General features: G+C 41.0%; 1 protein-coding gene across 2 annotated transcripts in view; it reads right to left on the bottom strand.

Moving 5' to 3' along the window:
- CASKIN1 (CASK interacting protein 1) overlaps positions 1-26518 on the bottom strand; it is a 156189-nt gene that overhangs the window by 8270 nt on the left and 121401 nt on the right. The window contains exons 5-15 of one of the 2 annotated variants that reach the window (XM_069734576.1): positions 25037-25132; positions 24392-24522; positions 19360-19468; positions 18593-18701; positions 17739-17833; positions 17041-17158; positions 15167-15358; positions 14153-14251; positions 9938-10053; positions 6991-7060; positions 4611-4705 (exon numbers count right to left, since the gene is read on the bottom strand). In XM_069734576.1, coding sequence (XP_069590677.1) covers positions 4611-4705; positions 6991-7060; positions 9938-10053; positions 14153-14251; positions 15167-15358; positions 17041-17158; positions 17739-17833; positions 18593-18701; positions 19360-19468; positions 24392-24522; positions 25037-25132 — 1230 coding nt within the window. The remainder of the gene's footprint in view (positions 1-4610; positions 4706-6990; positions 7061-9937; positions 10054-14152; positions 14252-15166; positions 15359-17040; positions 17159-17738; positions 17834-18592; positions 18702-19359; positions 19469-24391; positions 24523-25036; positions 25133-26518) is intronic. The other variant, XM_069734575.1, reaches the window with a different exon arrangement.

Genomic DNA, 26518 nt, shown 5'->3' with positions numbered 1-26518 from the left:
AGGTAGTTAGATTTTACATTTTTGCCAAGTCAGGAGAAACACGTCTCCCCTATACAGATATATTAGAGATGACAAAGGAATGGCCAACATCAACTCTAATACAGAAGTAGAGAATATGCTGTTAGTAAGGAATGGTGCCCATTCTTAAAGCTGCTATAATTTCTGTGTATGTTTCTGGTTCCTAAAATGTTCCTCATCTAGTAAACTCTTTGGGACCATATAAATATACATGATATGGATACAGAGGGTCTATGAGGCAATCTCAGGTGGGTGCCGGCTGTTTTATACCTTTGTCTAACAGCAGCGACTGAGCTGCTTCCAATTGCTGCTATTTAACCACTTAAATGCCAGTGTCTATTTTTGATGGCGTAATTTGACTGAAGCGATCACATAGTACGACCGACCGTTCCAACCTCCAAATAATAGATTGCCAAAGCAGCTTGGAACCTACTGGAGGCCCCCCGTCACTGCCATCTTTGTACTCCCACAGGCCGGGCTTCAAAGGGGCTTTTATTTTTGGAAGTATTGCTGTATACATAGCACAAGCAATCAAATGGCAAAAGATTTAAGTCCCCTAGAAGACTAAACAATAGAAAATAAAGATAAATTATAAAATGTGGTTAGAAATATTTAAAAAAAATAAATAAATAAAAATATTTAAAAAAAGCTTGAATCATCTCCTTTTCCCAATGTAAAATTAAGGAAAATAAAAAAATAAAAACATTAAATATCTCTGCATCAAAATATTAAACTATTTAACTTGTATGGTGACTATAAAGAAAAAAATAAATAGAAATACCAAAATTGTCATTTTTGCTCACTGCACCTTCAACCAAAAATTATTAAAAAAAATAAATATATATATATATATCTTAAATAAATAAATATATACAGTATATATGTACTCCCAAATGATACCAAGAAAAATGTCAGTTCGCAAAGCAGAAAAGAAGCTTAATGATGTAAATATAAAAAAGTTACGTGTGTCTTTTTTTAACCATTGACATATAAAAACGTATACAAGTTCGGGATCACCGTAATCGTACTGACCCGAAAAATCATAATGACAGATCATTTTTCGCACACAATGAAAGCTGCAAAAAGGAAAAGTTAAGGTGTTACTGAGTTTCTATAGGGTCCTTCGTTTTCTGTGTCAGCCTCTGGTACCTAAGGTGCGTGTCGGTACTGATTACGGGGGATGAACGTGTCCTTTACAGAAGGCTGCTAATGTCGGATGATGATCAGGCGCTCTGGACCTCGGCAGTGATATATTATATTCCACCATGTTAGCTTCAGCCCATAAACGCGGTGGGATTAGGAACAATCTCGCTCTATAGATCAATCTCCCGCCAACATGGCCGCTACGGCGGATCCGGCGCATTGATCTTGCTCAGTGAAGGGTGGCGCCGTGTTCGCTGTGACTCGTGAGCGCTCCTTTATGTCGATGCTTAGCAGGGAGGAATCGGGCGACCTCCTGCAGGGCCGTTTACTGCTGTTCATGGCTCTATGCATCTGAATTGGGGCGTATGATCAAGTGATTATTATTTCGGATGTTGTGAGCGTCACTGGGAAACGTATGTTCAGATCGGAGGCAAAAGAGTAAAGAACTGGACTGCGGAAGCATCAGCAACAGGCCTCACTTATTAAATCTGTCTTAAAGAAACAGCCCTCATTGTTGTCCATTGTAACCAATCAGAGTTCAGCTTTCATTTCATAAACTGCACTGTTAAAATGAAAGCTGTGCTGCGATTGGTCGCTATGGAAGACAAAGACCGATTTTCAATTAGACAGTTTTGATGAATCTGTTTCATGTCGCGGGATGTAGGCCTACTGAGGTAGATTGGGGCAATGGGTATATTTCTCAAAACGGTCTATGTTTCTCATAGCAACCAATCACAGCACAGCTGTCATTTTACGAGAGCAGTTTATTAAATGAAAGCTGAGCGCTGATTGGTTGCTAGGGACAACAAAGATGGCTTCTTCCTTTGGACTGTTTTGATAATTGAAACCTGTTGCTTAAGGAGAAGTCTTTCTCTTTTGCAGTTACATTCTCCAAAAAATAGAGTAGAGTCTGACATCAACAGCAAGGACAAAACTACGAAACAAAAGTGGTGTAAAAAAAAAAAAAGGCTAACACTTACATGTGCCGCATTTCTAAAAAGTCCAACGCTCCTCATACACATGAATGCTTGTACTTCGCTGAGCGGGCATGTGTTCTAAATGGGGAGAGGGAAGTAAGCCACTGACAGACACTGTCTTCCATCAAAACAGAAGGATGGGGCATGTTGAAATCGAGCAGCCCGATCCCTTGCTTCAATATCTGCTGTTGGGGAAAAGTTGAAACGCCTCCATTCACACAGACCCTCATATGGCCCCCTCATATGCACCCACATATGGCCCATACATATGCACCCTCTTATGTATCCTCATATACACCCTCATATGGCCCCCTCATATGCACCCACATATGGCCCATATATATGCACCCTCATATGCACCCTCTTATGTATCCTCATATACACCCTCATATGGCCCCCTCATAGGCACCATCATATGCACCCTCATATGTCCCCTACATATACACCCACATATGGCCCCCTCATAGGCACCCTCATATGGCCCCCTCATAGGCACCATCATATGCACCCTCATATGGCCCCTACATATGCACCCTCATATGTATCCTCATATACACCCTCATATACACCCTCATATACACCCTCATATACACCCTCATATGGCCCCTTATATGCACCCTCATATGCACCCTCTTATGTATCCTCATATACACCCTCATATGGCCCCCTCATAGGCACCATCATATGCACCCTCATATGTCCCCTACATATACACCCTCATATGGCCCCCTCATAGGCACCCTCATATGGCCCCCTCATATGGCCCCCTCATAGGCACCATCATATGCACCCTCATATGTCCCCTACATATACACCCTCATATGGCCCCCTCATAGGCACCCTCATATGGCCCCCTCATATGGCCCCCTCATAGGCACCATCATATGCACCCTCATATGGCCCCTACATATGCACCCTCATATGTATCCTCATATACACCCTCATATACACCCTCATATGGCCCCTTCATATGCACCCTCATATGGCCCCTTATATGCACCCTCATATGGACAACTTTACTCATGTATGTATAGCTGCCATGATCGATATGCCCAATCCTGATCTGTGCAGTCATCCAATTTAGGAGAAACTAAACTTTCCCCCCAAAAGAAGATCAGCCAAGCTTTTTGGGGTATACGTGTCACACCTGTTGATTGTTTCCAATGATGACTACAGTATAATGAATGCAGCTCTGGAGTATAATACAGGCCATTTACCTCCCATCGGGGCTGGATACGGCTTTGCAGACATGTTCCTTTTTTTTACAAATGTAAAAATTAAAACCTGCAATCAGGATCTGTCGTCTGCTATAATATAAGTCTGAATAAGTACAGACGTGTCTAGGGAGAAGGCAGACAGCTTCTCTTACATACGGCCATTACTCACGGCTGGGAGATCAATGCATATATTGATTAAGGATAAGAATAACCTCGTTCAAGGTGAAACCTCTTACAAGGAGACTCCCAGGGGCGAAACGGAGATCTATAGTAGAGCTGTAGTACAGTGCTACACATATAGGGGGCGATCAGGTGTAGCCAGACATTATGGGCCCAATTCATCTTTTTTTTTTTTTTTTTTTTTTTAATCTTGCGATATTCATTGAAGTTATTTGGTCCAAAATCCTCAGAACGGTGCACATGGTTCATGAATATTGTGCAAAATAAGAAAAAATTAAAAATGCTCCATACTTTTGTATTTAACCGGTTTGGCAACTTTTTAGTGAAGAAAAAAAAATAGGGAGACGTTCCACTAAATTGTCGCAAAATTGGAATTTTAGTACATTTGAACATCATAATTGATGAAGCAGCCAAAAACGTCTGGGAAATCCAAATCTCAGTCACAATGATGAACATAAAAAAAAAAAATCAAAGAGGCTAACACACATAAAATAGACTTTAAAAAAAAAAAAGAACAAATTAAAATGATTATTAAAAAAAAAAAACACCCAAACCTTGATAAACAGGCACAAATGAAAGAATTAATTGGGACCTATAGATTTTCTAACTAATCAATAAACATGCACATAAAAGACGCAACTAATCCATCATTATTATTATCATTACAATGGCTGCTTGAAGAGGGCGTTAATTATTACACACATGCAGGGAGAGACCTGTCAGTCATTGGCTTCTCCCCGCCCACTGCCAATGACTGACAGGTCTCTCCCTGCATGTAACAAGTAACACCTTCAGGGACGGAGGCGTGTCCTCTGTGCAGCCAGTGATTGGTTGAGTGGGCATTTCCTCCGCGTCGAGATAAGGCCAGGAAGTAAAAACGTACGGGAGCTGTTAAGTGTCAAATCGTGGGCATTGTTAAGGCGAGTATCACTTCTTTTATTTTATTTTTTTTAAGCCATTCCGAGCCCACTCCCAAATTTATTTTTCCCCTTAAAGGGATAAAAGGGGCATAGACACATTATCATTTTATATTTTTTAAATAGTTTTTTTTTTTAATCCTTTATCTTCCGTCTACCTTTCCTTCCGTCATTGCTTCCATTTTCTTTGGGTGGTCTCCAAAGGACTGGTCGATGTAAGGACAGCTCGCCACACTCTGGGGTCTTGCGGATCCTTCAAATAAATTAGAACTGGTTTAAGATTTTCAGACACGTAAAACAATCACGAAAAACCCGCCACCTCTAATCCCAGCTGAGGGCAGCGAAGAATTGTCAGATAATTAACAACGGAAGCCTTTTTTTTTTTTTTTTTTTTTTAGGAGACAGAAGATTATCTAAGGAGAAAGAAAATTATAATGCAAAGAGGAGGGTGCACGCACAGTACAGTCAGCACCGAGGAGCCGCCATTCAGGGGGTCACAATCGCTATAATATCACAAAGCAATGCAGGGTAACAGATCAGAACGGAGACATGCATCTACAAGGAGGATTGACATGGGAGGACGGGGCAAGACAGAATCATATATAGACTGAGATAGCGTTAGTAAAAATTAGGAATCTGCTGGCGTCCATCAGGTGAGACCCAAAGCGGGGTTAATAAAGGGTTAAAGCAATACAATCTCCTATTCCAATGCAGCTATTAGTTGTATGAATGCAGTTAGAGTAGCTACTCTTGAAGTGAATCTCCACCCGTTATCATTTTGTTTCACATTTTAATACATTTTTCCGATACACAGCTCCAAATTCCCTGCATAAACATTGACCACAATGATAAAATAATGTTTACCCGCAGTCACCACTAGAGGGAGCACACTGAATACTGTTTTATTATAGAGTTCAATTTGAAAACAGTATTCAGTAAGCTCATGAGCTCCCTCTAGTGCTGACTGCAGACAGATACAATTCTGTTCTCTGAGCTTTCTCCCATGGCCCGCCTTCGTTTTGCAGTAGTCCATGCCACTTTTTATGCACCCTAAGCCTTTTAAGGCTGGCATTGGCAGATAACCATGTGCTTGGGCATTACGTCCATTACTGTCCTCTCCTTGGCGTCCCCTTGACTTTTATGCTACAATCAAATCTGTTTCCAAGTTCAGTCCAGTTTGCTTAGTTGTTTTCTACACTAACCTCTCAGCAAGTTACCAACTTCTCGCAAATGTTCACACTTTGCCTCTGCAATCAAGGTAACACAACTCTTCAAGCTTTCAGGATTTCTATACTTTATCATATCACTGCTATTAACCATTGCACTGCTGGAAGATACCAGAATGTATTTACATCTCTGTTACCATGCTGATACTAACTATTGCCCTGCTGGAAGAAACCAGACTTCATTTACTTTTCTGTTACATTGCTGCTATTAACCATTGCCCTGCTGGAAGGAATGTAGATTCCTTCGATTAACTGCTTCTTTGCTGGAAGATACCAGTTTCCTTTACTGCTACTGTTTCTGTGTGTACCCACATGCCTGTCTCTGCTTCATCTGTGTTACCTGCTCTGTTTGTTTGTCTGTCCTTCTGCATATTGTTTTATACGGGTCTTCCCTGATCCCAAAGTCATCCGTCATGACTTTGCACCAATCTCCAGTCTGTGCTGCTCACACAGACCTACGGTTTAGAGAATCCACTCCAGCAGGTGAGCCCATAATGCTATCACTATACTCCATGTTTATATAGGGAAATGTAGCACGAAATATCAGAAAAATATAGTTCCAGCTTATATATATCTTTATATTTATTAAGAGTGGAAATTAACTTTACATTTTAATTACGGTATTTCCTAATAAATATGGCCTTTCAGTTGGCATAACCTCTTTTCAGCCATTTTTTTTGTTATCTTTTTAAGGAATTGAGATGTCATTCAGCTTTCCTAGAGTCCTAATGACTACATAGTTACGCCACACAATGGGAGCACGTTATGTCCCACTACACAACTAGGCGAAAATGCAGTTCAGGAGTCTGGGAAAGTTGGATGGAGGCTGTAATGGAAGCCATATTGGTTGTCACTTAGAAACTGCTTGAACTAAAAATGAACTGATGCATCTATAGAGGAATACGGAGTATGACTGGACTCTTCCACCATGTGTTAACATGGGCCGATGGATTTTTTTTTTATCCTGCAGGAGAATTTCTAAAAGTTGTAAATTAGAAAGCCCCATGTTGGGGCTCGAGGAGTTATAGAGGTGGTGGAGGCCCCTGGGTGGTGCAGGTCCATAGCCAGGTGCCCTTTTTGCCTTCCCTTTAATCCAGTCTTGATCTTTTATATACAGTTACATAAGTCATGGGGAACCCCTCATTTTCCCAATTGGCCCTTTCAGCTATAATGATCGAGCCCATCTTTCTCCAAGTAGGGCAAAAAAAAAAAGTGTGTCGGCTCGGTATTGCTGTATTGTGCATCAGGTTTATTTTCTAGAAAGTCCTGCTTCTCACACTTTTTTTTTTTTTTTTTTGGTAGATCCACGCACCTGTGTGGCCCTCACAGGCGTCTCCGGGCTCCTGCCCCAATGCCTTCTGGGAAAGAACAGTGGCGAGCAGCTGAAATGGAACGGACGTGAGGACAAAACCAAAAAGAAAAAAAAGGATGTAAAGAGGGAAAAAAAAGTGAGATGGAGAAATATGGAACGTGATGTCCTCTCCTATTGCCTTAATGTTTTTTGCAAATTTTAATAAATTTTTTTTTATAACCAAACAGGTGCAGAAATGTGCCCACTATACCCAATATGCCCACCCAGAACCTGAACACCCAAAAAGGACCGAGGTCAACTAAAGCAAAATCTTGATCCCAAACTAAGTTTTACCTCCAGAAACTGAGATCTGAGCTGCTATTTGCACGTCCCTGGCTGGTGCTCCGAGCGGGAGTATGAGGACCCCGCAAACAGCAACCCAGATCTCAGCTTCCTGGACCCCTGAATATATCATGGAAAGTTAAAGTGAAACCCCCGTATTCAATTTTATATGATAAATCAATAGTACACGTGAACATAAGAAACTTTGTAATATATTATATCAGAGAAATCCGCTTCTTTCTCCACCAGGTTTACACTTTCATTTTGAAAATTCGCAATTTCGGGTTAAAATCTGTTTTCAGTGAAGACAGATTTTTGGATTCTATGGAGAGGAGGAAAGAGCTTTGCCTCTAGCTCCATCCTCCTCCTCCAATCATATCAGTAGCACCCGTCATCTCCTATCTCACGATTGTAAAAATCCGTCTTCACTGAATACAGATTTTAACCAAAAATTTAGAATTTTGAGAATGAAAGTGCAAAACTAACATAGTAACATAGTAACATAGTTAGTAAGGCCGAAAAAAGACATTTGTCCATCCAGTTCAGCCTATATTCCATCATAATAAATCCCCAGATCTACGTCCTTCTACAGAACCTAATTGTATGATACAATATTGTTCTGCTCCAGGAAGACATCCAGGCCTCTCTTGAACCCCTCGACTTACAAAGTTTCTTATTTTCACGTGATTTCCGAGATGAAAATTAAAACGAGGGTTACACTTTAAACAGCTGAATTCAGATTTGGAGTGGAGTTAGGCCATATTCAGACATTTTTTTTTCCCGTACATGAAAAAAAAGAAACAATTTTCATCAATTTTTGGTCCGTTTGTCCATTTTCACCATCAGTGTGGCATTTGTTTTTGTGGTATGAAAAAAAAAAATGATGATATATATATATATATATATATATATATATATATATATATATATATATATATATATATATATATATATATATATATATAGTCACTGCCAACTCCACAATAACTACTAGCTGCCACCATCAATGGTTTATACAGGCCGTTTTGACACCCGTTGCAGGTAGTGTGTGGCTTCAGGGGAGCGGTTTACAGAGCAAAAGGAACAGAGCTATTAAAATGTGATATTTAATCTAGAAAGGTAGGCAGTATTTATAAAAGTTGTACAAAGATTATACAAATTGGGAACAAAACAGTACGGTATATATAATGACATAAAATAAAAGGAATAACAAAAGAAAATGACTAAACCTGACGTCACCAAAATGGCTCAGAGCTTAGCGGAGCTTTTGGTTGCAGTGTTCAGTGATTAATATTGGGGTCTGCATCTATCCAATATTTATGGGAGATATATTTTTGGTGCTACCCATGCCATTTTTCATCTTTATAGACAGGTAAAATTGCGATAAGAAACATGACCACAATATCTACCGCCTGGGACCTTCAGGAGTGAAAATATTCTGTAAGCTGGGGATCTCATAAAATTCGAGAGGACCTAGGATATCCCATAATCAGCCCCAAAATAAGGTATGTGGGGGAAACCTTGATCTAATAAAAAGCAGAATTTGGGTTTGGTAATTTCTCCGTCCTGGAAGGTACTACTTGCTGTGGGTTCTGTCCGATTTCCTAAGGAGTACCTCACACCGCTAAGCTCTGAGCCATTTTGGTGACGTCAGGTTTAGTCATTTTCTTTTGTTATTCCTTTTATTTTATGTCATTATATATACCGTACTGTTTTGTTCCCAATTTGTATAATCTTTGTACAACTTTTATAAATACTGCCTACCTTTCTAGATTAAATATCACATTTTAATAGCTCTGTTCCTTTTGCTCTGTAAACCGCTCCCCTGAAGCCACACACTACCTGCAACGGGTGTCAAAACGGCCTGTATAAACCATTGATGGTGGCAGCTAGTAGTTATTGTGGAGTTGGCAGTGACTATATATATAGATATATATATATATATATATATATATATATATATATATATATATATATATATATATATATATATATATAGAGATAGAGAGAGATTATATATATATATATATATATATATATATATATATATATATATATATATATATATATATATATATATATATATATATATATAGAGATATATAGATAGAGATATATATATATATATATTTATATATATATATTCCATTAGCTGGAATCGGAGGTGTATGTACCACACCCTCACTGTGAGTTCCCTGTGGCAGTAGCCATGGCCATCATTCATCAGTCAATTCAGTAATTGTCCTGACGATTTGAGGCAGCAGAATTAGGTTCCCTTGACAAACACATGACAGCGGTGGGATATGTGTGACACCCCCCCTTCCGGTGTCATCACTGACAGCAAGTAATAATCAAAACTGGACAAGACTCCTTTATTTTTCAGACACTCGGCCCGCAAAAAAATGGGCACGTGAACCACACCATAGACCATGATGGTGAAAAACACAGATAGAACGTGCGACTTAAAAAAAGGATGCAAATGTTATAGCACCCATGTATAAAAGGAAAGAGCGGGGTACATTTTACACCAACTATATTTTGACAGTAGGGAAAGCCTAAATCCAACCCAAACCTGATGCCACCCACAGTCCCTCTCTAATACCTCCAATAATCCCACTTATTATACCTTGACCCCCTCTGCGTTAGCAGGTATAGCATGGGCGCTGCCAGCACTCTGGCCACTCCCAGAGCTCCGACCACTGGTGGCGCTTCCTGTGCTGCCCATGCTGCTGCGATCACCACCTGGCATGGGGAGCAAGAACATATTTGTATTAAACAGAATGGGGGGTTCAGAGTATAAAGCCCATGACATTATGTTCTATTCTTGATGCCCACGTCCGTCGCTGAGCTGGCAGCGGGCACGACTCACTAAACTCGTGTTTTATACCGATCCCAGATACCGACAAGCCATGCATCTCGGTACCCTCAGTGTATACATATTCCGACACGGCTGGCATTTCTTCTGGCTAACCCAGAGAGGTAATGTAATTGGCGCGGCGAGTAAAACTGGCGGGTACTGAAGCAAAAATAAACTGTGATCCGATGGAAGACACAGCGGGAAAAGTGAGAATGAATCATTTATGAGACACACTGGCAGAGGATGGGGTGGGGGTCGGCGTTTGCTATCTGTGAAAAGGACCCATGACGATTGACAATAGCAAACCGCCCCTTTAATCCACTTCAAGGGAAGGTTGTGGCGCCTCACAGTGGACAGGCAGTGAAGTGGTTAACAGAGTGAACACTTGAAAGGAAGGCATAACTCTGCAGAGGAGACTGAGGAATCCAGTGAGTCTTAAAAGCTAAAATGTTTATATCAGAGTTAACCAGTTATAAAGATGGCTGCTTTCATCTAAGAACAGCGCCATCATTGTATCAAGGCCGAGTGTGGCATTGCAGCTCAGACTCAGCCACATTCATGTATACTAGCTCTCTAGTGCCACCTACTGGCACCAGAAACACAGCTTTCTTTCTATTTGTAAGAGAGCCAATTTGCATACCCTTGCAGCACATATATAACGTAAAAAATGTAAACCTGCACCTAAATGCACAAGTCAGCACCGCTACATCTGTCTTTTACCCGTAACCCTGACATTAATGTGACTCCACGCAGCGTCATCTGCTCTATCATGTCGCAGCTTTGGCCAAATGAGAACTGACCCATGGTCTATTAACAAACACAAAGAGGTCGTCTCTGCAGAACAAACTGGGTGAATGCGCTTTTCTCCATAGGGCAATGTGCACGGAGCGGACGGAGAAAGCTAAAATGTTCCCAATCACAAGATAAACACAAGTGATTGAGATCTTCCTGCTCCCGGGGAAAGGTAGAGACAGTCACACTGCAGTGTACACGGCGGTAACCGGCCGCTAAAAACGCAGAAACTGGGGCAGTATTATAGCAGTTATATTCTTGTATATAGGAGCAGTATTATAGTAGTTATATTCTTATACAAAGAAGCAGTATTATAGTAGTTATATTCTTGTACATAGGGGCAGTATTATAGTAGTTATATTCTTGTACATAGGGGCAGTATTATAGTAGTTATATTCTTGTACATAGGGGCAGTATTATAGTAGTTATATTCTTGTACATAGTGAGCAGTATTATAGTAGTTATATTCTTGTGCATAGTGAGCAGTATTTATAGTAGTTATATTCTTGTACATAGGGGCAGTATTATAGTAGTTATATTCTTGTATATAGGGGCAGTATTATAGTAGTTATATTCTTGTACATAGGGGCAGTATTATAGTAGTTATATTCTTGTACATAGTGAGCAGTATTATAGTAGTTATATTCTTGTACATAGGGGCAGTATTATAGTAGTTATATTCTTGTACATAGGAGCAGTATTATAGTAGTTATATTCTTGTACATAGGGGCAGTATTATAGTAGTTATATTCTTGTACATAGGGGCAGTATTATAGTAGTTATATTCTTGTACATAGGGGCAGTATTATAGTAGTTATATTCTTGTACATAGGAACAGTATTATAGTAGTTATATTCTTGTGCATAGTGAGCAGTATTTATAGTAGTTATATTCTTGTACATAGGGGCAGTATTATAGTAGTTATATTCTTGTACATAGGAACAGTATTATAGTAGTTATATTCTTGTGCATAGTGAGCAGTATTTATAGTAGTTATATTCTTGTACATAGGGGCAGTATTATAGTAGTTATATTCTTGTATATAGGGGCAGTATTATAGTAGTTATATTCTTGTACATAGGGGCAGTATTATAGTAGTTATATTCTTGTACATAGTGAGCAGTATTATAGTAGTTATATTCTTGTACATAGGGGCAGTATTATAGTAGTTATATTCTTGTACATAGGAGCAGTATTATAGTAGTTATATTCTTGTACATAGGGGCAGTATTATAGTAGTTATATTCTTGTACATAGGGGGCAGTATTATAGTAGTTATATTCTTGTGCATAGTGAGCAGTATTATAGTAGTTATATTCTTGTGCATAGTGAGCAGTATTATAGTAGTTATATTCTTGTATATAGGGGCAGTATTATAGTAGTTATATTCTTGTACATAGGGGCAGTATTATAGTAGTTATATTCTTGTACATAGGGGCAGTATTATAGTAGTTATATTCTTGTACATAGGAGCAGTATTATTGTACTTATATTCTTGTACATAGGAGCAGTATTATAGTAGTTATATTCTTGTGCATAGTGAGCAGTATTATAGTAGTTATATTCTTGTACATAGGGGCAGTATTATAGTAGTTATATTCTTGTACATAGGGGCAGTATTATAGTAGTTATATTCTTGTACATAGGGGGCAGTATTATAGTAGTTATATTCTTGTACATAGGAGCAGTATTATAGTAGTTATATTCTTGTACATAGGAGCAGTATTATAGTAGTTATATTCTTGTACATAGGGGCAGGATTATAGTAGTTATATTCTTGTACATAGGGGCAGTATTATAGTAGTTATATTCTTGTACATAGGGGCAGGATTATAGTAGTTATATTCTTGTACATAGGGGCAGTATTATAGTAGTTATATTCTTGTACATAGGGGCAGTATAATAGTAGTTATATTCTTGTACATAGGAGCAGTATTATAGTAGTTATATTCTTGTGCATAGTGAGCAGTATTATAGTAGTTATATTCTTGTACATAGGGGCAGTATTATAGTAGTTATATTCTTGTACATAGGAGCAGTATTATAGTAGTTATATTCTTGTACATAGGAGCAGTATTATAGTATTTATATTCTTGTACATGGGGCAGTATTATAGTAGTTATATTCTTGTACATAGGAGCAGTATTATAGTAGTTATATTCTTGTACATAGGGGGCAGTATTATAGTAGTTATATTCTTGTACATAGGAGCAGTATTATAGTAGTTATATTCTTGTACATAGGAGCAGTATTATAGTAGTTATATTCTTGTACATGGGGCAGTATTATAGTAGTTATATTCTTGTACATAGGGGCAGTATTATAGTAGTTATATTCTTGTACATAGGGGCAGTATTATAGTAGTTATATTCTTGTACATAGGGGGCAGTATTATAGTAGTTATATTCTTGTACATAGGGGCAGTATTATAGTAGTTATATTCTTGTACATAGTGAGCAGTATTATAGTAGTTATATTCTTGTACATAGTAAGCAGTATTATAGTAGTTATATTCTTGTACATAGGGGCAGTATTATAGTAGTTTTATTCTTGTACATAGGAGCAGTATTATAGTAGTTATATTCTTGTACATAGGGGCAGTATAATAGTAGTTATATTCTTGTACATAGGAGCAGTATTATAGTAGTTATATTCTTGTGCATAGGAGCAGTATTATAGTAGTTATATTCTTGTACATAGGGGCAGTATTATAGTAGTTATATTCCTGTACAAAGGGGCAGTATTATAGTAGTTATATTCTTCTACATAGGAGCAGTATGATAGTAGTTATATTCTTGTACATAGGAGCAGTATTATAGTAGTTATATAGTTATATTCTTGTACATAGGGGCAGTATTATAGTAGTTATATTCTTGTACATAGGGGCAGTATTATAGTAGTTATATTCGTGTACATAGGAGCAGATAGGCGAAGAAGATTCACTTGGTGGATTCTGGCATTAACATCCTATATACATCACCTGAATCAAAAATCAAAAGAGCGTTTGTGAAATATGCCATTATTGTATAATTGGTCGGGGCCAAGTGGCTTCACCTTACAAGATGGAGATACCCCTTCATAACTCCCTGATTCAAATTTAAAAACATAAATTCATAGGATTAAGTAATAATAAAGTAATATCTGTGTAAAAGAAAATTAAAACAGCATTTAGAGAAAGTGTTTCTAAGATACCTGCAAATGGTTTTCTCAATACCCAAATTTCCTCTGTAGGGGCCACAGAGGTTGGGCCGGGAGACATATGAGACGGACTGGATTCTGATCCCCGAGAACCTTTATAAATGGAGGAAAAATTATAACTATAAGTAAAAATAGATAGAAATATGCTATCTATTCACAAGCATTCCTTTTTTTTTTCCTTACAGGACTTTATATTTTTCAATGTACCGTATTTAATATAAAAAAAAAATCAGATTTCTTCAAACTGCCACCAGAGGGAGCAGACGAGCTTATAGAATACTGATAAATGATTGAGTGATTCTTATTAGCTGTATGCATGAATGCAGCTGGCTCCCTCTAGTGGTGACTGCAGGCAGACAGTATTTTGTCATTTACATTATGGCTGAGCAGGAGCCTTCATTGTACCTGTCCTTATCCAGTTGAGTTTTCATAGTCCTTGGTATCAGAGAGCATAAACAATATAGATGCCTACATAAATAAGTTGGCCAAACCCTCCAATATCAGCGGGACTGTTCAACTGTGTTGACTCGTCACCAATGGCAGATGTTGAGGGGATATAAGGATCGGGCATGGTGGATTTCAACATGCCCCATCCTTCTTTCTCACGGGAGATAAGGCCTGTGTCAGCAGACTACAGTTTGAGAACACATGCATGCTCAGTCAAATTGAGCACGCATATGTATGGGAGAGTCAGGAAGAACAGAGTTGAGTCAATAGCTAATAAAGTGTAAGGGGGCAAATTATATGGACCCTTATATCTTCAATGGCTGGCAAAGACCACATGGCTTAGGTTCGCTACCCTAGTCTGTATCCACGGCAGACCTTTAACACGGCCATTATAACCAGTGATCACTCATACATACACGTCATCATGACATGACCAAAATTGTTTGAAAAAAAAAATGTAAAAAAATAAACCTAAAATAATAATGAAAATTAAACAATAAATAATAAACAAATAGGAGTATGGTGTAGGAATACAAACACAGATATGGTGGCGTGGACTACCTGGGCAATAATGCAGATCCCCGGCAGGTTTGCCGGACTTTTGGTAACCAAACGTACTGAAAAGCATTGGATGAGAGGGTGGTGGTGGCATCAAGCAATGGAAGGAGTGGTGGGGGTCACCATTACATACTGGCGCCCTTCGGAAGGTGGGCTGTGGCCTGGGGTTGTCTATGGGAGATGAGCCCCAAGAACCTAAAGGTAAAAATGGCAACAAAATGGAAATGCAAAAGCAAAAACAAAGACATGGCGGTAACAAATAATGCTCAAAATAATATGAAACAAAACATCAACATAAACAAGAAATGAAAAAAAAATCACCACACGATGTAGAAACAATTAAATCGATGATGAATGGAGGGGAATAATCGCATGATACGGCCAGGAGGTCGCTGAGGGAGACATGGGACTGGCGTATATCATGTCATCCCGTTTCCTAAGAGCAGTGCATTGAGGGAACCCAGATAAGTTATACAATTAGCGGTAAACTCTTAAAGGGATGGTTTGGGATTTTTGAAAAATGAACTTAAGGGAAAGAAACGTGTAAAAATAAATGACCACTATTCATCTATATAACTTTGGTGGTCCTCATCAATCCTGCCGTGATGACAGCCTCTCTTTTTCAGCACTGGACATGTCTTAAAGGGGTTTAGAGATGCCTTTTTTTACTTAAAATTCATGTATCTGGGGCTAAAAATCATTTTTGCAGTTGGGTTTCAAGAAATATTTTGCACCGTTTTCCTTCTGTGTTGCACGGTCTATTGATGACTGCAGGACGAGGTATCTGAGAGTCTATCAGTGAGCTCGCTCTGATGGTCTCTTGGGAGACTTGCTCTTCGTTCTGTCTTTTTCTGACCTCCTCTCAGCTGATTTATGACCACAGTCACGTCAAGGACTGGAGTGTTGAGAAAATGGTAATTTTATCATTTGGATATATATTCTGCTTTTGGACCCTTTTGAAAAAAATTCTGGACAACACCTTTAAGTCATATGTGTGACAAAGAGGCGGAGCTAAACTGATGTCCTGCTATAAAGCATTGGCTAGTACCCCAGCAACCACAATGGCCACTTTTTCATGGTCATCATATGACATCTATGCTATGCCCACATACATGCCAACTGTCCCAAATTTGCCGAGTACTATTTTTCGGAAATTTGTGAGGAAAGTGTGCGGGGTTTACACATTGAGGAGGGATCAGGGTTGGGACTAAAATGGTCCTGAATTGCTAACGCTAATTTACTGATAAAAAAAAAAAATGGCCCCTGAATGCGACAAGAAAGGGATGTGGTTCATAGTATTTTGAAACTACAACTCCCATCATACTCTGAAGTTGAAGGCTGTCAGGAAAAACTGGGAGTTGTAGTTTAATAACAGCAGCTTTTACACTAGGCCTCAAATTCATGGAGCAGTTACCCATAGCAACCAATCAGGATGCAGCTTTCATTTTCCAGAGAGCCTTTGAAAAATGAGAGTTGGAATCTGATTGGCTGCTATGAACCACGGCTCCATTTTTCCTTAGCGCCGGCTTTGGTACATGTCCCCCACTACTTACAACCCTCGGGGGGCTTCAGGACCAAACACTACTTGTCTGAATAAAGCCACACATTGGCTAATTAGCCATGTAATTAAATAGGCTGCCATTGTTAGGCTTTTTTTTTTCCTGTCACATTCAATCCGGCCTAATGTTCAATATCAGTGAATGTGGATCTAAAAATAATTAGCGAATCCCAATTAAAATGGAAGACTGTTACAGAACTCTTATTGTTGGCGTTAATATTGAGAAAATGTAGTTACATCCCTGTAATTAATACATTTCGATGAGAGAAAAGTGGAGAAACGTCGTTATAGGAACAGATCGTTATATTAGAGGCTTTGCCTGTTCGCTTGCTGATGGCCTCCACCAGATTGGCGGGGAAGTAGCCCACTCTATCATTGCCCGTCCTGTTGTCATGGATGCAACCTTTCCAGCGACCGTCAGGATGCTGCTCCAAAACCTGCCCGTAGGGGGAGAGAGAGAGCCACAGTCAGAACATGGTGCAGATAAAGGCATAATAAGGATGCTTTTAGCCCATAGTTGCAAAGCCTGGACCCTCTGTCGCCCCTGGGATGAGGAGAGGAAGACTTTGCTAATTTTGTTGAAAAATATACAAATTTTGCTTAAAAGGGGGTATACAGGACTAGAAAAACATAGCAGATCATGTATGATATTCCCACCTAGCCCCAATGCAATCAGAAAGTCGTATAGAACCCAAGTTCTGATACAAAGTTATCGACTAAAAGACAAAAAAGCATTTGGAAGTCAAGAAGAAAAAAATCCACAAGGAAGGGAGTTCCAAGGGTTTGCATAAACCTAGATCATTCCCTATTAAAAAGCCTCAGTGAGAAAAAAGTATCTAGCCTAAAAACGAAAATCTGGAATAAGGAAGAAAACCACTTGGTGCCTCTGGATGAAATTGGAGAGATACAGTATCGGCCCATACTGTAAAAATCCGCACCACGGGGACGTATGATGCCGCCGTTTCAGTTGACGCCAGCAGTTATCTCAGCCATTGGTCATATATGTTTAGGACTCACCGTGATCACGTCTCCCATTTTAATATTGAGGCTGGTCAGATCGTAATTATTGCAGTAATCCTTTAGTGCCCTGACCTGCAGAGCGGCGGAGGCATCTGGAAACGAAGGGGGCGAGAAAAAAAAGTCACCAAATGTATATTTACAATGTAGTCATGTATCATATAGATGTACGAACAGCGGTAATCAAAGGTCACACCGGGCAGGCCCCTTTAAGAAATTACAATAGAGACAGACAAGACCATATGTATTCAATGGGTCCCTTGGTTGGTTCCACCAGGGCCGCCACCAGGGCATTACTGCCCTTACTACTGTGAGCAGCAGTACACAGAGGGGCCATCAGGTCCGGGGCCCTTCCACAACATTACTGTTAAATGGATATTCCCAAGAAAGAAAATTATTATCTATAACACCATAACTTATTGATTGCTGGGGGTCCGACCTCTGGGACCACCACTGTAACCCAGGGACCGGGCTCAGTCTTGAATGGAGCGGAGGTGCGCATGCTCGACCCACGCTCCATTCATTCTCTAGGGGACTGCCATGAACGGAGCAGAGGCTGAGCATGCGCACGTCTGCTCTATTCTAGACTGAGCGCTGCAGGGCCTGGTTCTCGGGGTTCAGTGCCCGTTTCTTGAGAATATTGGGGTCCCTGCAGTCAGACCCCAGCGATTAGTAAATTTTGGATAGAGAGAAACTATATTGGGAATAACCCTTTAAGGGCTCACGTCTCTAGAGGAACTGAATATGGGGTACACAATGGGTTGGAGATTTGGACCTCAGGTTATGGAAGGGTGGGCTAGTGAACCCTTGAGGAGTTCTACTGCCAATATGACTTTATCTTCGAGGTTCCTTACCTCGTAACATCTGTTTAATCTCCTTGCTGGCCTGGGTGCCTGTAAACTGATTGACGATATCCAGCGCTGACTGATTATAGGTGTTCCGCACATGAGCATTGATCCCGCTCTGCAAATGAAGCACATGCAGCAAAAATTGGATTTATTTTTACACAGCGCCCCCCTTGCTACAGGCTGTATTTGGTACTGCAGTAATGCTGCAATATTAAACAGAAGTGGCGCCGTTTTTTTTTCTTCTTAAATCAAAGACTATTCTTGTTAAACTGTTCCCTACATAAATACATGGAAGAAAAAGAGTCAGTGCAGCAAGTTCAGGAAGATATGGAGACTTAGGGTTAAACAAAAGAGAAGTAAACCGCTGGGACCCTGTACCCTATAGCTGCCTCCGGGTTTATCTTTGATGTGCTCAGCTTCAGTAGGGCCCCTGAGGACTCCTGGACTCTAGGGACCGGCAGATGAAAAAAAAAAATTAAATGTCTCTCTACAGAATCTAACCCTCCGGGCGTTTATAGACGGGATCTTTTTCCGTTGCCACATTAGATAGAGATCCATAGGACTGCAATAAGAACGGACTATATATCTGCAAGATTACAGCCCAAGGAACAATGAATTCTCCCCCAAAAATGTCAGATGTGTGCCCTGGAGTGGTAGTATCTGATTGTCCGGAATACTCATCGTACAAATTCCAGATTATCGGCACTTTTCAAATCCAAGATGGCAGTAGTGTATGGTTGTAATAATGTGCGCCCGGCTTCCCAGATACCTACGTCCAGAAGGAGTCGCACCACCTCCGTTTTCCCGCACAGCGCCGCCTCGTGTAGAGCTGTTCCGGATTTGGTTTGACGATTGATATCAATTCCCGCTTGAAGGAGAAGCCTAAAAAGACATAAAATAGTTTTGACCAGAAATGCGGCGCATAAATGGCCGACTATGAGTCTCCCTTGCGAGTCAGAAGCTTGACCCCTTCCATCCATGTTCGACTACAAATCCCAGCAGGATAAATCACTGAATAATAAGCGATTTCATATTGTCTAGAGGATGAATAACAGAGAGCAATGAACTACTGTGCTCAAGCAGTTTGCAATCACACTTTCCGTTATGGCCGAGCGTTGAATCCCGGGTGGCTGAAGATGACAGCCTGTAAAGCAGAAAAAACTGGAAGGTGTTGTCTCTCCCCCGTCCCCTGGAGCCATGTCTCCCCGAGACAGATTGACCTTCCTTACACGGTCATTGACAGAAATAAATCATGGAAGAGTCAAATAACAAAAATCATATAAAATTGTAGTGAGAAAAGCCATAAGCCATAGAGTCGTCTTCTCCAGAGAAGTTAAAGGAGAGGTCACATCATAGACAACCCCTTTAATATAAGAGTCTCCTTTTTTGCTAGTTTTTCTACAGTGGAGTAGTATTATATGGGGCCATTACAATGAATAGACAGTTAATAAATGGGTTCACTACAGCAGCTCACAGCTCTCTGGCCCACCGCAACTGGAGAGTAGTGACCCCAAAGTCCAATCGGGAGATTTTTTGACTGCCATCTGCACAGTGGATCTGCTGTGAATAGTGGAAATATTAGCTATATGAGTATAGAGTACAGCCACAAACTAAGATGCCCTGGTTTTAGAGAGAGATATGACACAATGGCAAAACCATCCGGCTAAGCGCCATAACCACCTGTTATAAGACACATTGTGCTAAAAGATTGTTCCTGTTGCAGCTGGTAACAGCAAAGCTCTGTGTCTAAAATAGGATATGTAACCACCAAGTTATGTGCCTTAAATGTGATGTGTAACCACCAAGTTATGTGCCTTAAATGTGATGTGTAACCACCAAGTTCTGTGCCTTAAATGTGATGTGTAACCACCAAGTTCTGTGCCTTAAATGTGATGTGTAACCGCCAAGTTCTGTGCCTTAAATGTGATGTGTAACCGCCAAGGTCTGTGCTTTAAATGTGATGTGTAACCGCCAAGTTCTGTACCTTAAATGTGATGTGTAACCGCCAAGTTCTGTGCCTTAAATGTGATGTGTAACCGCCAAGTTCTGTGCCTTAAATGTGATATGTAACCGCCAAGTTCTGTGCCTTAAATGTGATGTGTAACCAGCAATGTATGTGCCTTAAATGTGATGTGTAACCAGCAATTTATGTGCCTTAAATGTGATGTGTAACCGCCAAGTTCTGTGCCTTAAATGTGATGTGTAACCGCCAAGTTCTGTGCCTTAAATGTGATGTGTAACCGCCAAGTTCTGTGCCTTAAATGTGATGTGTAACCACCAAGTTCTGTGCCTTAAATGTGATGTGTAACTACCAAGTTCTGTGCCTTAAATGTGATGTGTAACCACCAAGTTTTGTGCCTTAAATGTGATATGTAACCGCCAAGTTCTGTGCCTTAAATGTGATGTGTAACCAGCAATTTATGTGCCTTAAATGTGATGTGTAACCAGCAATTTATGTGCCTTAAATGTGATGTGTAACCAGCAATTTATGTGCCTTAAATGTGATGTGTAACCGCCAAGTTCTGTGCCTTAAATGTGATGTATAACCGCCAAGTTCTGTGCATTAAATGTGATGTGTAACCACCAAGGTATATGCCTTAAATGTGATGTGTAACCGCCAAGTTCTGTGCCTTAAATGTGATGTGTAACCGCCAAGTTCTGTGTCTTAAATGTGATGTGTAACCGCCAAGCTCCGTGCCTTAAATGTGATATGTAACCGCCAAGTTCTGTGCCTTAAATGTGATGTGTAACCGCCAAGTTCTGTGCATTAAATGTGATGTGTAACCACCAAGGTATATGCCTTAAATGTGATGTGTAACTGCCAAGTTCTGTGCCTTAAATGTGATGTGTAACCGCCAAGTTCTGTGTCTTAAATGTGATGTGTAATCGCCTAGTTCTGTGTCTAAAATACGATATATAACCACCAAGTTCTGTGCCTTAAATCTGACTGATAACCACCAAGTTCTGTGCTTAGCTCTGATGTACAAGCACCAATTTCTGTGCCTCAACTGTGACATGTAGTTGCTAAGTTCATTGCCTCTACTCTGAAGTGTAACCTTCAAATTGTGCTTCAAATCTGAAGTGCAACCACCTAGTTCTGCACCTCAGCTCTGAATTGTCAAGCTCTGTACCTTAATTCTGAAGTGCAGCTGCATAATTCTGCGATGTGCATCTTGCAAGCTCTGTGTTTTAATGATAAAGTGTAACCACCTCAAATCTGAAGTGTAACCATCAAGCTAAGTGCCTCAAATCTAAAGCGTATCCATAGAAGTTTATGCTTCAAGCTTGATGTGTAACTGTCAAGCTGTGTGCCTCAACTCTGAAGTGTAAGTATGAAGCATTCCTCAACTCTGCACGCTACATTCCTCAGTGCAAGGCACATGAATACAACTGATGATGTACAACTTCCAGCGTCCTCTCTGAGTTATTACTACGTGGCACTGTGCTCGAGCAGCAGTAATATCCTTCCCTCCAAACGCATTTTTACTTTCCTACTACACAAACAGATCTCTAAAGCTGCTGTCCAGTGTATATACGACCGACATGTTTTCTGAGGGTGGCAGTTTCTTGGCTGTTTCCTCAGTTCTGTTATAAGGATGAAGAGAGCGGTGCAGGTTATAACAGCTGTCAGTATATCACGGTTATTGGCTGCTAACAGCAGTAACATCAGCATTGTTCCCAACGCTCATGTCTGCTGACGGACCGAGACAACGGAAAATAAGAAACTTGGGCCTGGGCATTTATTACCAAATATATTATTAGTGCAGCAAGAAACCGTGAGACGCGTCTGACCGTAACTAATCTGTACTGCCATGTACAACACGGAGAAAAAATACCAAAGAAGGGAACCGAAGTGTCAGCGTTATTATCCTGTACCCCGAGTGTCAGCGTCATTATCCTGTACCCCGAGTGTCAGCGTCATTATCCTGTACCCCGAGTGTCAGCGTCATTATCCTGTACCCCGAGTGTCAGCGTCATTATCCTGTACCCCGAGTGTCAGTGTAATTATCCTGTACCCCGAGTGTCAGCGTCATTATCCTGTACCCCAGTGTCAGCGTCATTATCCTGTACCCCGAGTGTCAGCGTCATTATCCTGTACCCCAGTGTCAGCGTCATTATCCTGTACCCCGAGTGTCAGCGTCATTATCCTGTACCCCAGTGTCAGCGTCATTATCCTGTACCCCGAGTGTCAGCGTCATTATCCTGTACCCCGAGTGTCAGTGTCATTATCCTGTACCCCGAGTGTCAGTGTCATTATCCTGTACCCCGAGTGTCAGTGTCATTATCCTGTACCCCAAGTGTCAGTGTCATTATCCTGCATCTCGAGTGTCAGTGTCATTATCCTGTACCCGAGTGTCAGTGTCATTATCCTGTACCCCAAGTGTCAGTGTCATTATCCTGTACCCCGAGTGTCAGTGTCATTATCCTGCACCCCGAGTGTCAGTGTCATTATCCTGTACCCCGAGTGTCAGTGTCATTATCCTGTACCCCGAGTGTCAGTGTCATTATCCTCCACCCCGAGTGTCAGTGTCATTATCCTGCATCTCGAGTGTCAGTGTCATTATCCTGTACCCCGAGTGTCAGTGTCATTATCCTGTACCCCGAGTGTCAGTGTCATTATCCTGTACCCCGAGTGTCAGCGTCATTATCCTGTACCCCGAGTGTCAGCGTCATTATCCTGTACCCCGAGTGTCAGCGTCATTATCCTATACCCCAAGTGTGAGTGTCATTATCCTGCACCCCGAGTGTCAGTGTCATTATCCTGCACCCCGAGTGTCAGTGTCATTATCCTGTACCCCGAGTGTCAGTGTCATTATCCTGTACCCCGAGTGTCAGTGTCATTATCCTCCACCCCGAGTGTCAGTGTCATTATCCTGCATCTCGAGTGTCAGTGTCATTATCCTGTACCCCGAGTGTCAGTGTCATTATCCTGTACCCCGAGTGTCAGCGTCATTATCCTGTACCCCGAGTGTCAGCGTCATTATCCTGTACCCCGAGTGTCAGCGTCATTATCCTATACCCCAAGTGTGAGTGTCATTATCCTGCACCCCGAGTGTCAGTGTCATTATCCTGTACCCCGAGTGTCAGCGTCATTATCCTGTACCCCGAGTGTCAGTGTCATTATCCTGTACCCCGAGTGTCAGTGTCATTATCCTGTACCCCGAGTGTCAGTGTCATTATCCTCCACCCCGAGTGTCAGTGTCATTATCCTGCATCTCGAGTGTCAGTGTCATTATCCTGTACCCCGAGTGTCAGTGTCATTATCCTGTACCCCGAGTGTCAGCGTCATTATCCTGTACCCCGAGTGTCAGCGTCATTATCCTGTACCCCGAGTGTCAGCGTCATTATCCTATACCCCAAGTGTGAGTGTCATTATCCTGCACCCCGAGTGTCAGTGTCATTATCCTGCACCCCGAGTGTCAGCGTCATTATCCTGTACCCCGAGTGTCAGTGTCATTATCCTGTACCCCGAGTGTCAGTGTCATTATCCTGTACCCCGAGTGTCAGTGTCGTTATCCTGTACCCCGAGTGTCAGTGTCATTATCCTGTACCCCGAGTGTCAGTGTCATTATCCTGTGCCCCGAGTGTCAGTGTCATTATCCTGTGCCCCGAGTGTCAGTGTCATTATCCTGTACCCCGAGTGTCAGTGTCATTATCCTGTACCCCGAGTGTCAGCGTCATTATCCTGTACCCCGAGTGTCACCGTCATTGTCCTGTACCCCAAGTGTCACCGTCATTGTCCTGTACCCCGAGTGTCAGTGTCATGTTATAACATATGACATATTTTTATTAAACACCCCTTACCTTATGATATCAATGTGACCATTCTTGGCTGCCAGGTGCAGGGGGCAGGTTCCGTTGGGGTCCGTACTATCTCCGGGCTTCGGTTCTAGCAGCGCCGCACACATGTTACTGTTTAATAACAGCTGAACAACCTTCAAATGATAGAGACGGACCACGCTGTCAGATAATGAATAATTCAATGGCAGAACAAAGAGCTCTGGCACCGATGTCAGCTCTCACGACGGACTCGCCGTCTCATTCATTCTCTGCACTGGGCTCATTCACGGCATCATCCTACCCATCCTACAAATGAACGGTGACAAGGACGATGCCAGTGATCTCTCAGGTTTCTGGTGACCCATTAGTTCTGATAATGCTCATAAGAAGTTATTGGTGCAAGGAATCTATACAAAAATATTCTAATATTCTATTTATTTATTTTATTTAGCGCTTTCCGCTTGATCTCGAGCCATGGCGACTTGGTGGATGAACGATCTGTCAGAAGATCAATCTTGTGCAGCCTAGATAGGTCCAGCAGGGTCTTCTAGGGCAGGAGAATGATTTAATCCCGCCCTAGAGGAGCCTACAACTTGCAGAATGTATGAGAGCACCATCTAGTGGCCACAAATGGTACTGCAATACTAAATACTGATGTGATAAACTTACCCCGACTCTTCCAAATTCACACGCCAAATCCAGAGGAGTTTTACCAGAGATATCCATAATACAGGGGTTCGACTGGTGCTGAAGTAACATCTCAGACTGGAAAAAAAAAAATGGAGTGAGACTAAATCATCCACATCATCACATGCTGAGATCCCCAGCGACCATCTGTAATTTGGAACAAACCAATCAGCAAGTGTTATTTTTTTTTTCTACAGCACCTCCGCAGGAGAAATTAAGTATTACACTTTTTTTTTCTATTGAAGTCGTTAACCTGCCAACTTTGTTTTTTTTTAATCCAAGCATTTCCAGGACGAATAAATATCTTTTGTGATGTTCACAGCTTAACACCCGACCTAGATAAATACTTCGGCATTTATAGCACGTTTCACAAAGGAAAAAAGGCGATATAAAATTTCACAAAAGAGGCGGCTACCTCGTCTGAACTCTGCGACGAAAGAGACGGCTTCCTCTCGTCTATGAATTTGCAGATTTATACACATCATTAATATTATGTTACATAAAATATTCCCTTTTATGCGCGTCGTGCCGCACAGATATGATTCTGATTCACTCATACCCTGGGAGATCAATCTGGAAACAGAAATGATAATTGAAGGAACAGAAGAATACAAGAAAACTACTGATTTAAAGGGCAACTCCATGCAAATCCTAAAAATTCAGAAGTGACTGCAGTTAACCTCCATATCTCTGTGCACCTTACACTAAACTCACAGGAGTGTAGGACGCGGAGATACTGGGAGCTATTCGTTGAGGTCCGTTATACAGGAGACCTTCCTTAACTGTCCCTGTGATGCCTATGACATGGACACATGGGTGCCATCAGGGCGATACAGCGGCTAATGCAGTATGGGCCCAGATATTTTACAAAACGAAGGGGTCTTATATTTATATGTATGGCTTATTCACTCCTGGTGTATATTTATGTGCCCGGTTTATTCACTGCTGGTGTATATTTATGTGTCCGGCTTATTCACTCCTGGTGTATATTTATGTGTCCGGCTTATTCACTCCTGGTGTATATTTATGTGTCCGGCTTATTCACTCCTGGTGTATATTTATGTGTCCGGCTTATTCACTGCTGGTGTATATTTATGTGTATGGCTTATTCACTACTGGTGTATATTTATGTGCCCGGTTTATTCACTGCTGGTGTATATTTATGTGTCCGGCTTATTCACTCCTGGTGTATATTTATGTGTCCGGCTTATTCACTCCTGGTGTATATTTATGTGTCCGGCTTATTCACTCCTGGTGTATATTTATGTGTCCGGCTTATTCACTGCTGGTGTATATTTATGTGTCCGGCTTATTCACTACTGGTGTATATTTATGTGTCTGGCTTATTCACTGCTGGTGTATATTTATGTGTCCGGCTTATTCACTGCTGGTGTATATTTATGTGTCTGGCTTATTCACTCCTGGTGTATATTTATGTGTCCGGCTTATTCACTCCTGGTGTAT

The sequence above is a fragment of the Ranitomeya imitator genome, chromosome 7 (genome assembly GCF_032444005.1).
Source record: "Ranitomeya imitator isolate aRanImi1 chromosome 7, aRanImi1.pri, whole genome shotgun sequence".
NCBI classification, from domain to species: Eukaryota; Metazoa; Chordata; class Amphibia; order Anura; family Dendrobatidae; genus Ranitomeya; species Ranitomeya imitator.
Note: the sequence above shows the minus strand (reverse complement) of the source record. Positions and strands in the feature narration are given on the sequence as shown.